This window comes from Psammomys obesus, unplaced genomic scaffold (genome assembly GCF_907164565.1).
Source record: "Psammomys obesus unplaced genomic scaffold, mPsaObe1.curated_primary_1811, whole genome shotgun sequence".
Taxonomy (NCBI): domain Eukaryota; kingdom Metazoa; phylum Chordata; class Mammalia; order Rodentia; family Muridae; genus Psammomys; species Psammomys obesus.
The window spans coordinates 6,298,916-6,313,782 of NW_026596463.1; the positions used below are offsets into that span (position 1 = coordinate 6,298,916).

Consider the following 14,867-nt stretch of genomic DNA (forward strand, 5'->3'; position numbering starts at 1 on the left):
AGTTGCTCCATATTGTATAAAACAGTAGCTTTTTGCTAGGCTGTGCCCTGCCCTGAGAGAATCCATTTTATTTTGAGACAGGATGTCATGCAGAACCTTTGATTGGCCTACAATATCCTATGTCTGGAAACCCCACTGACTCCATTTTGAGAAAAGATGACTGTGGCCTCTGGGTACACCAGAAATAGCACCATTTGTCAAGAACTATCTAGTACAGACGATACGTAACATTTTTCCTGAGAGAGGAAAGGGAGTCAATCTGTAAGTTTATTGGGATGAATCCAAACTATGGCGGCACATGGGTGTATCAAAATCCCATCAGGAAAACCAGACCAAGAACTTACCAGACATGCCAGACCAAGGAAATGGTCGACCTCCCTCACCTGGGAAATGAACACCTAACGCTGCAATGGAAGGCACTGTACGAACCCATCATTTAATTATTGGCATGTGCGTCGAGAACCAACAAACACAGGATGCCCTTGTTGTATAGCTTCATCTTGGCGTAGTACCTCTATTTTATAAGTTAATCACCATTATTTTATGCTAAAATAACTACCCTACTTTATGCTAAAATAATTGTTTTTAAAAAAGAAAGCAAACGTAGTGAAAGGTCAGCATGAGCTACCTAGCGAGGCTAAGCTGTGGCGTGAGACTCTGACTTGAAGAACGAACAAAGACGGGAGGGGGTCTGTGGAGGGAGGAAAGTACGTTGGAAGGAAATGAGAGGGAGACGAGAAAGCGCTAGAAGAAGGGGAAGCGGGGGTAAGAGAAGGAGAGAAGAGCTGTGAGAGGCCTGAGCTGGGACCGTACCATTGCCTAGAGATGCGGAACGTCCCGAGCAGCCTCCGGGCCACCGTTCTCTTCCGGTCCCAGAAGCCCCGCGCGGCGGAAGTCGTCACTGGGGAGCCCGGCAGCGTCCGTGGTAGCTCGCCATGGCGATGGGCAGCGGCGGCGCAGTCTCGGAACAGGAAGACGCGGTGCTGTTCCGTCGCGGCACAGGCCAGGTGAGGTCGCAGCCCGGCGCCAGCGCTCGGAGCGCTGCCCGTGACCGAACCTGTGCGTACTCGCTCGAGCCACAGGCTGGCCCCCCCGTCCGCAGGCGGCTGCCCGTGCAGCCTGGGCTCCTGGAAAGCTGTGAGCCACGCTCTGGTGTTGTGTGACCGTGAGGGAGTGTGCGGGGACGGGCTGGCTGAAGCAATGAAACCTGTTAGGAGTCATTGAAATGCTCCAAATTTAGGTCAAGATCAGCGAGTGTAGAGTAAAATGTTGGATTCCGGATAAAGTTTTGTAACCAGAAGGACCAAGTTTCGCAGATAACAGTTGATAAAGTTTAAGGGAGAAGGATAACTAATGTTGCCCTGAGTAGTTGAAAAGTTGCTGCTGAGTGCAGTGCACTCGTACGTGGGGAAGACGAGGAAGACTTCTAGGATATCAAGTGGGTGAGAGGGAACATCAGAGCCAGGCTTGGTGGTGCACTTGGGAGATGGAGGCAAGAGGGTCAGGAGTTCAAGGTTACCCTCAGTGTGATCTCGAGACCGGCCTAAACTACAGTGAGACTCTAAAACAAACGCTTTTAAATGTGAGGGGAAATCACCGACAAGTTGTTGGACCGCGCCTGTGACCAATCCCAGCTACAGAGGCAGGATTGTGAGGTTGAGGCTAGCCTAAGCAACAGCACACTCCATCCAAAAAAAAAAAAAAAAAGAAACCCACAAAGTTTAAAGCATTAGGAACTGAGTCTTAGTATGGCATGGTAAGTGATTTCTGCTTGGAGTGTAGGGTGGGAGAAGGGAATTCAACATTTGATAATGCTGCATTCCTTTCTCTTGGGGACAGCCCAGCAGCTCCTGTCCTGAGTAAAGCTTTGCCGTTTGGCCTCAGCATAGCCCTGGTGGTTCTCTCCTTAAGCCACAGGGTTTCCTGTGCTTATTTGTTATCTAGATATCTTCTTCAGGCCCAGGGTGGCGGTGCATGTGTGTAATCCCAGGGGTAATCTTATTTATTGAAGTTTGTTGTTGTTCTGTTGTTTCTGTTTGAGACAGGTCTCATCATGTAGCTCTAGCAGACCTGGAACTCACCCTGTAGGCTAAGCTGGCCTCAAAATCACAGAGATTGACCTGCATCAGCCTACCATTTGCTAGGGTTAAAGGGGTCTACCACCACACCTGGTTTTGAAGTTTGTGTGGCTCTTTTTTTCTTCGGAATCAGGATTGCCTAAATTGGCCTGGAATTCAATATGTAGACTAGACTGGCCTACAACTCTTGGCAACCCTATTGGCTCTGTGTTGGGATTATAGATTACAGATATGAGACATTATAATTTGTAGTTCATGGGGTTTTTTGTTTGTTTTGAGACAAGGTCTTATGCTGTAATCTAAGCTGTCCTGGATCCCACTGTATAGCCCAGGCCAGTCTTGCCTTGGCAATCTTCCTGCCACTGCTGAGTAAACTTAAGGCTTTCTTAGGTGATGGGACCTGTAATATTAGAAAGTGGTGACTTTCTAAAAATGTTTCCCTCTATAACATATATTTTGTGTGTTTGGATTATAGATATGTGCTAGGAGTTGAACTGGGGCTTTGGACTACATCCCCAGTGATTTCTATTGTATATTTTTAATTAGACACATCATAAATTGTTTGTATTCTTTTCCCTCTTCAGAGTGATGATTCTGACATTTGGGATGACACAGCATTAATAAAAGCTTATGATAAAGCTGTGGCTTCCTTTAAGGTATGTGTAGCACATGTTTTTTTTTGTTTGTTTGTTTGTTTTGTTTTTTTGTTTTGTTTTGTTTTTAATCTACTTTCCTGGGGTTTCTTATGCCTCTACCTCCCTTCTCCACTTTTTATCCCTTCTAATAAATTCTAACACTCCAATGCTAGGTAGGAGAGAAAGACTAAAGGAGAAAGGGGAGGTAGACATCTTTAGATTTAGTTCCTACTGATTAGTCGTTGGGTTCTTTGGGGCAATACCAATCTCAGTCATCAGGATATCCAGCAAACCAGCGAATAGCAGACACAGCAGCAACCTTCTTCCTTCTTGAATCATACTTGCTCTCTTGGGCTCTGGTATTTATACTCTCTCCAAGTCCTCAGAATTCCACAAACTGCAGCTGGGAAAGATCACGCCTCTCTCTGAGTCACATGAGGCAATTATTATGCTTGATAAATTAAAAGCAGCTCCATATCCAATACTTGGGATTAAAACAAAAACATTTTTACACAACTGAGTTTTTCAAGAAATCAAAACTTCCACTAGCCATGACATTTTTAATCATTCTTTTTCTATTTTTTTTATATCATACATTTTGGAAAAATAAATAAATAAAGAAACTGAGGTGATGGGACCTGTTATGTTAGTGTTGACTTTTCTTAAAATGTGTCCCTACATAACACATTTCTATTACTGTCTTCATAGAATGCTCTAAAGAATGGTGACATGTGTGAAACTTCAGATAAGCCAAAAGGCACAGCTAGGAGGAAACCTGCTAAGAAGAATAAAAACCAAAAGAAGAATGCCACAACTCCCTTGAAACAGGTTGTTTATTTATTTAAATAGGGTCTTTCCCAGCCTGAGGGGAAGGGTTGCTGATGCTATTTAGAGTACCTGAGAGCTGTGAACTGAATTAGCAGTGTCTATTCACACATGTGGGTAGTGTACATATATACACACGTGCTGGGTATTACACCCAGAGCTCCTTGCATTCTGAGTATGTGCTGTGTGGCTGATCTGGAAGGGTCGCCCCTCCCCCTTTCAACATTGAAAAAGTATTATGGGAAACCAGGTAACTGGATAACTAGGTCTGCTAATTCAAAAGCAGGGGACCTGAGGTAGGAGAACAGTGCACTGGCAGAGCAGCTGCCTGGTACAGGCCCAGCCCTGTGCACCCGCACATTAAGCTCACTGAAGCAGAGCGAAACCCTGTAGACCAAGTGATATTTTTTTCTCATTTATTTATTTGTTGTGTGTGTGCAGGGACTGAATAGTTTGATGCCTCATTAGTTAACTCATTACCAGAAGGGAAGGATATTTGTATTTGGTGAGCATTTGCTCTTATTTAGCTAGAGTGCTGGATACTGTTGGATAGAAAACATTACAGCCATTCATCAGACTGGGAAAAGAGGACAGAGATGACTAAGAACAGTGTCTGTGATTGAGTAGATGGGGGGATTGGAATCTGAGTTGGAGAGCTGGGTTAGGGTTCTTTTCAAAGGAAGTAACATGTGCATGTCTGTGTCTTTTGTTTCTTTTATAGTGGAAAGTTGGGGACAAATGTTCTGCCGTTTGGTCAGAAGATGGCTGCATTTACCCAGCTACCATTGCATCAGTTGATCTTAAGAGAGAAACCTGTGTTGTGGTTTATACTGGCTATGGAAACAGAGAGGAGCAGAATCTGTCTGATCTACTCTCCCCAATCTGTGAGGGAGTTAATAATGTGGAGCAGAGCGCTCAAGAGGTGAGGTCATGAAATCGTCTGTCCCTGACGTGCGTGTTAAATACGAGAAAAGCAGTATAATCAGTTGGCACTGCGATCTACCAAGACGTTAAATAACATTCTCATTCTCTCTTGTTCTCTCATTTCTCTTTTTGCTAGGAAAGAAGGCCAGGGCCATGCAAATGCTAGGCAAGTACTCTACCTTTGTATAACAAAATGTTTGTTTTTCTTTTTAAAGAATGAAAGTCAAGCATCAACAGATGACAGTGAAAACTCCTCTAGATCTCTCAGAAGCAAACCACACAGCAAGTCCAAAGCTGCTCCGTGGAACTCATTTTTCCCTCCACCACCCCCAGTGCCAGGGTCAGGATTGGGACCAGGAAAGGTAAATGTTCTGCTCAGAAAATTATGTGTAGGAAATGATTAATATTAGGACCCTAACTCTTCCATTAATTTATAGCTTTCCTATGAAACTAGTTTTTCCAGACCAGAATCTTTTAAAAGGAAGTGCAATAGTGAGGGTGTTGGGAGTAAAAGGCTCTTCACACTGCCGTGGGGTAGTAGGCTAGTAACTAGTGAACTCTCAGTTTTAAAATTTTGTATTACATTATGTATTGTTTGAGGATGAGGCTGCCATGGTGGAAGGAAAAAGCCTATTCCTGCAGGTTGACTTCTGGCTTCTATAGATCCTGTGCCTCCACCACGCCTGCTTTGTTCCAGAGTGTATTACAGTGTTAAAATGCAAATACTTTTTGGCAGGGCAGAGTGGAGCGCACTGTAATCCCAGCACTTAGGAGGCAGAGGCAGGAGGATCTCTGTGAGTTTAAGGCCAGCCTAGTCTACAAAGTGAGTCCAGGACAGTGAGGGCTATAATACAGAGAAACCCTTTCTGGAAAAAACAAAAAACAAGACAAAAAGTAACCGCTTTTCATGGCTTTTTTGGTTGTAAGTATTAAAAGTCAGCTTTAAAAAGAATTGTATTATAGGCCTAGGTTGTGGCTAGAACCTTAACTAACCTTGTACTAAGCAGCATTTTTCCTCAGAGAGTATGCTATTTATGTCAGTGAACTTGGAGCTTACTGATGCAGCTGGACTGGCAGGCAAGTTTTAATGCTTGTGTGGCAAGTGCTTTACCAGCTGAACCACCAGATAGTGATTTTTAAAAATCAAGTATGACATAAAACTTTACAATTTTCTCTGAGAAATGAGCATAGTGACTAGCTTGTCAACTCTGAAGAGACAAGGTGGTTTAGTGGGTAAGGCATCTGCCCCAAGCCTGCTAACCTGAGTTTGGTTTCCTGGAGTCCTCTGGGTAGAAGGAAAGAGTTCCCAACAGTGTCTCAGGGTTCCACATGAACACCAGGGCACGTGTGCCACTCATGCATGCTCACACTACTATGTAAGTTAATGTTTTAGAAAGTTTAAAAAACAGCAGAAGATTTTCCATAATGATTTTCTAATCGAAGGTTATATTGTATAGAGTTTCTTGAATCTGAAATGACCAAATCTTTTAATGTATCTCTTGTCTTTTTGGTAGTTTTTATGATGTACTTATAAGTAACAGGACCTCTTAAGCTCTGTTTTCTTTTTTCACATTTCTTTATTTGAGTGGGTACTGTGTACGTATGGAAGTTAAAAACAGCTCGTGGGAGTTGGTTCTCTTCCTCCATGTGGACCCAGGAATTGGGCTCAGGCTTGTGGACTTGGTGACAAGCACCTTTTACCTGCTGAAGTGTCTTGTGGACCCAGTAACAGGGTATCTACAAAAATATTATGTGATAGTAGGGGAAGAATATAATCTTGTGATTAAATTATCTTTGTAAGTACATTGTCTCCAATTTGTTAGGCAGTTACAATTCTTTACTGTGATTTACTTTCTAAATGTTTATATAGAAAAGAAATTTAAAAAAAATCTATATGCTACCATTTAAGATTTGCTTTATTTTTAATTATGTGTATCTGTGTATATCTGTGTGCATGTGAATATAGGTGCTTTTAGCTTCTGAACCATCTCCCCAGTTCCTATTTTATTACTTTGGTTTTGAATACTCTTTTAGTGAAGAAAGGAATTTTCCTTTAAAATATTAACTACTTTGAACTATTCTTTATAGCCAGGTCTAAGATTCAATGGGCCTCCACCGCCACCTCCTCCACCTCCCCCCTTCTTGCCATGGATGCCTCCGTTCCCTTCAGGCCCACCAGTAAGTACAAAAGAATTTAGATTGATTGCTTACACACAGGAGTTTTTGAGAATATAGGGAATTGCAGTGTGTTACCTTAAGCCACCCCAAGATTGGATTCTAATGAGTAAAACTGTAGATCTGTTTTTGTGTTGAAAGCCCTCTGTTACGCAGACACAGTGCTCTCCCAGCCTCGTCTCCAAGCTCTGGTTTGCATATTTCCTCCCTCAGTGGTTGGGATCCAGTTTACTGGTGCTGCTCTCTGTTAGAAAGGACTGTCCTCAGCACATGGAGGAGAGAGGTGCTGCGTCTCCTGCAGCATGGGTGCAAGTTTCTTGGCGTGTCATTTCTCATGGACATCTCTTTGTTATTGTTTTACTCTGGGGTTTTTGTTTTTTGTCCTAAGGTTTTTCGTTTGTTTGCTTTGCTTTGGTTTGGTTTTGAGATGGGCTTTCTTTGTGTAAAAGCTCTGGCTGTCCTGGAACTAGCTGTGAATTCAGAGATCCACCTGCCTCTACCTCCCTAGTGCTGGGATTAAAGGCCTGTGGCACTAATGGGATTTTAACATTTTGTTGTTGTTGTTTTTAAGATATTAACAGTAGTTAAAAGGATATTTTTGGGCAGACTGTATTTGGGTAGAAGTCAGGCAGAAGTCCTACCTCAAATTTTTCCTTTCAGTGGCCTTGAAAATGGTGTGTGTGTGTGTGTTGTGGGAAAACTGAATCTCTGTTTTGTCTCATGCATAGCTTCATAATGGAACAAAGACACTCTTAGTAACTTTTTTTGATCCTTGTTAAATCTGTTGGTCTTTTATTATGGTTTGCTTTCTTCCAGTGCTAGATTTAAAAAAAATTAAGTAGAAGGCATCCCCTGGGGTGTGGGAAAGATTCAATTAATATCCACTATTTTCTGTGTAGAGTGAATCCCTGGATTTCATTGTTTTCTAAGTGGATTTTTCCATTTCCAGATAATTCCTCCACCCCCTCCCATATCTCCAGATGGTCTGGACGACACTGATGCTCTGGGCAGTATGCTGATCTCTTGGTACATGAGCGGCTATCACACTGGCTACTATATGGTAAGGGTTCCCTGGGAATCTCCTGACATGTTCTGTGAAGGTAGACACTGCTGAGCTTTGCACCTAAACCAGCTCTTGAATGACTACAAATGTGGCTTGTTCTATGGAGCCTAAAAATTTAAGGCAGCTTTTAAGACTACCTTAAAGTTTAAAAATTGACATGTTTCATCAGCCCTCCTGAATATGATTGTAGTTCGTTTCAAATGTCTGGTTTTGTTTGTTTGTTTGTGTTTTTTCAAGACGTGGTTTATCTGTGGGTATTGGGATCACATCCTTGGCCTTGCCCATGCTTCCCAAGTTCTACCACTGAGCTGTATCCCAGCCTGGCCATTTTTTGAAGTTCAGTGTTTAAATCTTGTGTGTAGGTGTAGCTCTTACCTTCCATTGTATATAAATACATAAGTGATCTGTTATCCATTCTACTATTTGTTGTTGTTGTTTTGTCTTGGTTTTTGTTTTGTTTTCAAGACAGTTTCTCTTTCTAGCCTTCCTTGGCTGTCCTGGTCTTTGAAGACCTGAAACTCACAGTGATCCACCAGCCTCTGCCTCCCTGAGTAAAGGCATGTGCCACCACACCTGGCTACTCCAGTCTACTATTAATGACTATTTATCTTGTCAATTTGGGGCTGTAAAAATGTTTCTGTGATAGAGAGATGTCATTGCAGTCAAGAGCATTGGCTGCTTTTCTAGAAGACCGATTCCTGGTACCCACATGGCTGCTCCCAATGTGTATAACTCAAGTTTTGCTAGATCTCATGTCCTCTTCTAGCCTGTACAGGTACTCTGTGTATGCAAGCAAAATACCCATACATATAAAATAAAAATGTTTTAAATTTAAAAAATATGTTGCTATGAATATGCTATTTTTCTAGCACCAAACTGTTCCCAGTCTCGTGGGTTTTTGTTGTTGTTTGTTTTTGCATAGCGTCTTTCTGTATAGAAAGCCTTGTACTAGCCCAGACTGGCTTTCAAATCACAGTCCTCTTGCTTTGTCTACTAAGCACTGGCTCATTAGGCATACATCACTAAGTTGAGCTTATGGGTTATTTTTTTTGCTTCATTTTGTTCTGTTTTGTTTTTTAAAAGAGAGACCAGGCTAGCCTTGGACTCACAGAGATCTGCCTGCTTCTATCTCCTGGTGCTGGAATTAAAGGCATGGGCTACCACTCCCTACATAAGGCAGGGTTTACTGTAGCCCAGGCTGGCTTTGGACTCACTGTGTAGCTGAAGACTACACAGTGGGACTACTGGGACTTTGAACTCCCAGTCCTACTTCCTCAGCCTCCTGATGCTGGCTCACAAACCTGCATCACCAGGCTGGGCATCAAACTTGGCCTGAAATGTTTATGCACACATTTATCTAGTGTGTTCTCTGTTCTTTTAACTTTTTATTTGCATTCTTTACAGGGTTTCAGACAAAATAAAAAGGAAGGAAAGAGCTCACCCACAAATTAAGCAGTAAGTCTGTTATTTTCTTGTATAACTCTTAAAGTTTGTGGGAAATGAGTGTTTTGAACATTTACAAATTAATGTTTATGTAAACTATAGGAAAAGTTTTTGGTTTTTGTTTTTTGGGGTTTTTTGGATTTGCACATGTGCGTGTGTCCCTGTGTGTTGGGGGCGGGTTGGTTCATGCCGACAGAAGTGGGTGTTGAATCCCCTGGAACTTGAGTTACATGTGGTTGTCAGCTGCTTGTCATGGTGCTGGGAATGGAACTCATAGTCTAGAGAAACAGTGAGTGCTCTTAACTGCTGTGTCCTCTCCAGCCCCACTAAAGTCTGTCAAAAATTAGATTAAATATTGAATTATCCCCACATAATCAAATTCTCATGGTGTCAAAGTGTCATCTTCCAAATACTTGCTGGATGGTTTGGTTATGTTGACAAAACAAAGACTCTTAGGCTGGCCTTGGACTCCAAGCTGCCTGCCTCAGTATCCATAGTGCAAGGATTATACTTTGCACCACTGTACTTGGCTTACCATCTGGTGTAGAGTGTGAAGATAATTGCAGTATCATTGCCCAGTCAGGCTCGGGTGCTTGTGTGTGCGTGTTGGGTGAGGGGTGTGATAGGGATTAAACCGAGGTCCTCACACAAAAGTAGTAAGCAAATATTCTGCCACCAGATCCACATGTACTTTTTAGATTAAACTTTTTTTGTGTGTGGAGGTTTTGTGTACATGTATGTTTATGTTCCATGTGCATGGCTGGCGCCCTTGAGGCTAGAAGAGGGCGTTGGATCCCAGGAAACTTGTTCTAAATGGGTGGTTATAACTTGCCTGGGTCTTCCAAGAATAAGAGTAAGTGCTGTTAACCACTGAGCCATCTCTGCAGACCCACCTGCTCTTCTGATAAGTAATGCAGTGTGCAGTGCACTGTATTATCTGTTGTCTTAGTCACTGCTCTATTGCTGGGAAGGCACACCATGGCCAAGGCAACTCATAAAAGACCATTTAATCGGGGGCTTGTGTACCATTTCAGAGGGTTAGTCCATGATCATCATGGCAGAAAGAAGACAGGTAGGTTTTGTTTTGTTTTTTGTTTCGGTTTGTTTGTCTTTCTTTGTTTCTGTTTTTTGTTCTTTGAGACAGTGTTTCTCTGTGTGTAGCTCTGGTTGTCCTGGAACTCGATTTGTAGACCTTGAACTCCCAGAGATTCGCCTGCCTCTACCTCCCAACAGGTGTTTTTAACAAAATCTCCATCGTTTGGTTTTACCAAGGAAGGCTTGGGAGCCAGATGTTATGGTGAAAGCCTTGCTAGATCAGAAAGAGAAAACACCCAGCTGATTTTCCTTCTCAGCAGACATCTCTCAAGGGTCTCAAACAACCTCCTTTAAACTAAATGTCCTTCCCTTCTACTTCCTGTGCGTCTCTATCCATCCACCTGACTACCTCTTACTCTCTGGGTTTTTTTCTTAATAATCCTATGATCACTTCCTATCAACTGGTTGCTTGCTCTGCCTCTTTACTGTGGTTGACCTTATTTAATTCTGTTCACAGTGTTCAAGCAGAAAGCTCTTGGATTAAAGGTGTGTGGCAAGGCAAAGCCACACCACACCACTAGAAACAGGTTTTTCTAATAAATAACAGAATTTCGGGGTTCACAGTGTAATCAATTATCCTGCAACAAACAGGCATGGCCCTGGAATGGTAGCTGTTTATATAAATATAAATATATAAATATATATATATATATTTGTAACTTTCTGGAGGCCCTAAACATTTTAATTCATTTTTAACTTTAGAGACACTTAACATTGTAATCCATTGTAATCCAAGTAACTAATTTCTAGTTTTACTACATTGAAATAAATATTCATAAAAAAATATTCACCAAAAAATCTGAGCACAGGGGTCTTTCCTTAGACTCATACTCCAACCAAGGACCATGCATGGAGATAACCTAAGACTCCTGCACAGATGTACCCCCTGGCAGTTCAGTGTCCAAGTGGGTTCCATAGTAATAGGAACAGGGACTGTCTCTGACATAATCTGATTGGCCTGCTCTTTAATTACCTCTCCCTGAGGGGGGAGCAGCCTTACCAGGCCACAGAAGAAGACAATTCGGGCACTCCTAATTGACTAGGATCAGAAGGAAGGAGAGGAAGACCTCCCCTATCAGTGGACTTGGGAAAGGGCATGCGTGCAGTGGGGGGAAGAAAGGAGGGATTGGAACGGGAGGAGGGAACACAAGAGGGATACAAAGTAAATAAAGTATAATTAATAAAGAATTTAATATATATATAATATATATATAAAATCAGAAGTAACTTAAATTACAAAATTCATCATTTTCATTCACTTTCATTTACTCTGACAGAAACATGGTTTGGAAAATTAAAAAAAAAAAACAAAAACAGTTCTACAAGTATTACCTAAAGCTTTTATGTTATTTTTAACATCACTGGGAATTGTTATTCATTGATCTCACACTTCAAGAAACCTGCCGAGATTAACCACAAAATGTGTCAGTTGAAACTGATATTAAAAGAAAAACAATACTCATTATGCTGTTGCAGTCACTGTTTTTAGTTTGTTTGCTTGTTTTTTGTTTTTGTTTTTTTCCTGGTTTTATGACACAGGGTTTCCCTTGTAGCCTTGGCTGTCCTGGAACTCACTTTATTGGCCAGGCTGGCCTCAAACACACAGAGATCTGCCTGCCTCTGTCTCCCAAGTGCTGGGATTAAAGGCCTGTGCCATCATGCCTGGCTCAGTCACTACTTTTTAATGAGGAAAAATAAAAAAAGATTTGATAATTTGTAGTATATTTAAATTCTAATAGAAAAGATCAAATATAGTACTTCTTAATTTTTAAACCAATATTATGTTTATATTAGCATATTTTATTCTTTGCCTTCTTTTTAAAAATATGACCTGGGACTGACAAGATTGTTTTGGAGGCCAAAGGCCTGATGGTCTGAATTCAGTCCCCAGGGTGGAAGAAAAAAAACAGCTCTTATTAGTTGTCTCTGACTTCCACACTTGTATACATAAGTGCCCATGCAGTTTCTTTTTCTGTACTTTATAACTAACTAGACTTTTCTTTCAAATTCAGGTTCAGCTCTCTCCCTAGGAGATGGTACGTTGGTGTCCTTGGTCCATAAGAACAGAAGTGTCACCGTCATCTTTGTGGACTCTCTTGTTTGAGTGACATCATCAGCATTTTCCCATTCTGGGGTCCACGCCTGAATCATCAGTGGAGCGTGTTTAGAGCATAAGTGGATTGAGGAGCGAACGGGGAGATGTAATGCATGGAAGCCAGTCTGTCGAAACTGTCTGAGCACAGCTGTAGACTGTAACTTTCCTAGTGTGTCAAGATTTTTATTAATGCCTTTAAAAACAAATAAAAGTCCTTTTTTAAAAAGTCTTGACTTTATAAATATTTTCCTTTGGGATATATACAGTGAAATTGAGTCTATTTAAAGATACAGAAAGAAAACTATCCAGACTTATTACTTGGGTAAAAGGTAATTGCAGAAAGTAGAACAAATTGGTAATCCAAGATAGGGGGACAAAAGCTAACTCAAGTCGCAGGGGCTATCCTGACCAGGCAGGAACCAGGGTATGTTCTGGTTGTGTGTGTGTGTGTGTTTTCTGTGGCTCAAATATAAGGTCAGAGAACTACTTGTGAAGTCTTCTCTTTTTCTATGTAGGTGCTAGGGATTAAACTGAGGTCATCTGGTGCCTGGTGTGTTGGAGGTTGGTCTGATGCTTGTGTTTTGATGCTAATTACTGGCCTTCAAGATCTGGATAAACCTATCCTTGTGTAAAGCTGCCTAAGACATTATACCTGATTGGTTGATTAAAGGCCTAAAACCTGGACAGGGCAGAATGGGGTAGGTGTGGCTAAGGTTCCCAGGCTTGGGGAAGAGGAAAATCATGGGAAGAACACAGACAGGAAGAGAGGAGGAAGGAGGATACCAGTATGGGTTAGGGTGGAGAAGGAACCACGTTGGCCAGGAGGAAGGACTCCAAGGATGGTCAGATGGAGAAAACACCAAGATCAAAAATATAAGCCAAGTATTTATAAGATTATGGGTGGAAGGTAGCTCAGATAGGAATGGTTAAGCAGATGGCATTTGATGGGGGCTGGGAAGTGGAAGGTGAGGCTATTGAGACAGCGTAGGTGAAATATCTGCCTGGCCCAATGTGAGGAAATTATAAAATTTGACAGGTGCCTGTGTCTTATTGTGATAGTGGGTTAAATGATACTGCCTCGATAATTATAGGGCTAATAAACATCATGTGGCCCAAAGCCCATTTTAGTTACTACCACACAGGCGCCCTCACCTGCTGAGCCACCTTGCCAGCTCTGTTCTTCATTGTAACAGTCTTGTTTTCAGCCTGGCTTGCTTGTGATTCACAAGCCTCCCAAAAGATGGCTTCCCAGGCAGGTGTTACCACACCCTAACTGAGTTCTGTCTTGTAGAAGCCATGCTGTTCTCTCTGCACCTCCCTTTCTCTGTCCTAGTGTCCCACTCTCTCCATGATGTTCCTTAATCATGTCTACTTCCTGACCCAGTTGCCCATGCCATTCTCTTCCCATCATGGCCTTGCCGTTCCAGGTACCACCTCCATTATATTCTTATGGTAAGGATTAATGTTCAAGCACCCAAAGGCTTCTCCCTGGTTTACTTACTTTTGGAGGTTAAATATGATCAACATTTTATGCTGAAGATGGAGCCCATTGGTGGAGCACACGTGCAAGGCACTGTATGTGATCTCCACTACTTTAAAAACAGAATATGGCAAATGCTATCCTTTGCTAAGTCTTGGCTAGGTAAACTAAATTAACTAAGTTCCCTCTGTGCCTAGCATGTTAGCTGTCAAGTCAGCATGATTAAATTAATGAATTGTCAATACCTAGTAAGTAGCTTTGCAAAATATGTTCTGTGACTTGAGGTTTTAGAAGAGAACATTACCTTTCTTAACTACTAGCTATTATAGATTCAGCATAACTTAGTTAATTGGGAGGCTAAATTTAATTATTAACATTTCCATTAAACCTAACCAGACATTAGATATTAACACTAATTTTAACTCCCTTTAGCACCTAATACATTTATTTGAACTGAGGTCATTCATTCCAGCAAATACTCAACATTGTTTAAATGCTGGGAGTTGCTCTTGGTGAAGGATGCATTGAATGTTGGTGTAATGTAGTTCCAGCTACTTGGAAAGCTGAGGTAGAATTTATCATTTGGGACCAGCCTGGCCAACATAGTGAGATTACATCTCATACAGTAAAGCAGAGAGAGCAAGGCAGTGGAGATGCTCGGGTGAGTAAAAGCACGGGTAACGGTTAGGTAAGGGCAGGAGGATCACCAGTGTACTGGCCGTCAGCCTAACTCCACACCCAAGCTCTCGAGGGAGGAATGCAGGCAGTGACAAAGACAAAGGGCACGTGGAAATGGCCATATGTATGCCCATGTGTACATGTGCAGTCTCGCCTCTCACAAAGTGGAAAGTAGCCTATTGAGGAGTAGTTAGAAAGATTTGTTTTGGCTCACAGTTCTGGAGCTTCAGGGGTGATGATTTTGTCTAGTGTGCTGAGCTTGAATCAGGCATAATATTGCAAGAGGCAACGGGCATGATTAGTGCATATATTGTGTGTATGTGTTCATATTTGGATTCTCAGAAAACCACCAGGATTCAGCGGGAGCTTCATATTT

The 14,867-nt window shown here is 41.9% G+C and overlaps 1 protein-coding gene across 2 annotated transcripts; it reads left to right on the top strand.

Annotated features, from left to right (window-relative positions):
* The first annotated feature begins 915 nt into the window (after nt 1-915).
* Nucleotides 916-12,559, top strand: Smn1 (survival of motor neuron 1, telomeric). 2 transcript variants are annotated; one of them, XM_055598459.1, is made up of 9 exons: nt 916-1,007; nt 2,663-2,734; nt 3,422-3,541; nt 4,260-4,460; nt 4,678-4,824; nt 6,551-6,640; nt 7,587-7,697; nt 9,105-9,155; nt 12,251-12,559. In XM_055598459.1, the coding sequence occupies exons 1-8, from the start codon at nt 936-938 to the stop codon at nt 9,150-9,152; spliced, it is 861 nt and encodes a 286-aa protein (XP_055454434.1). In that variant the 5' UTR covers nt 916-935; the 3' UTR covers nt 9,153-9,155; nt 12,251-12,559. The 2 variants fall into 2 exon arrangements, with proteins under 2 accessions (XP_055454434.1, XP_055454435.1); XM_055598460.1 differs by lacking the exon at nt 916-1,007 and adding an exon at nt 1,736-1,756.
* Nucleotides 12,560-14,867: the final 2,308 nt, after the last annotated feature.

Excerpts from the sequence above, each read along its gene's own strand:
- Smn1 (XM_055598459.1), top strand. The coding sequence starts at position 936 with ATGGCGATGGGCAGCGGCGGCGCAGTCTCGGAACAGGAAGACGCGGTG. Across the intron at positions 1,008-2,662 it reads TCCGTCGCGGCACAGGCCAG|AGTGATGATTCTGACATTTG; the intron begins GTGAGGTCGCAG and ends TTCCCTCTTCAG. Across the intron at positions 4,825-6,550 it reads CAGGATTGGGACCAGGAAAG|CCAGGTCTAAGATTCAATGG; the intron begins GTAAATGTTCTG and ends TATTCTTTATAG.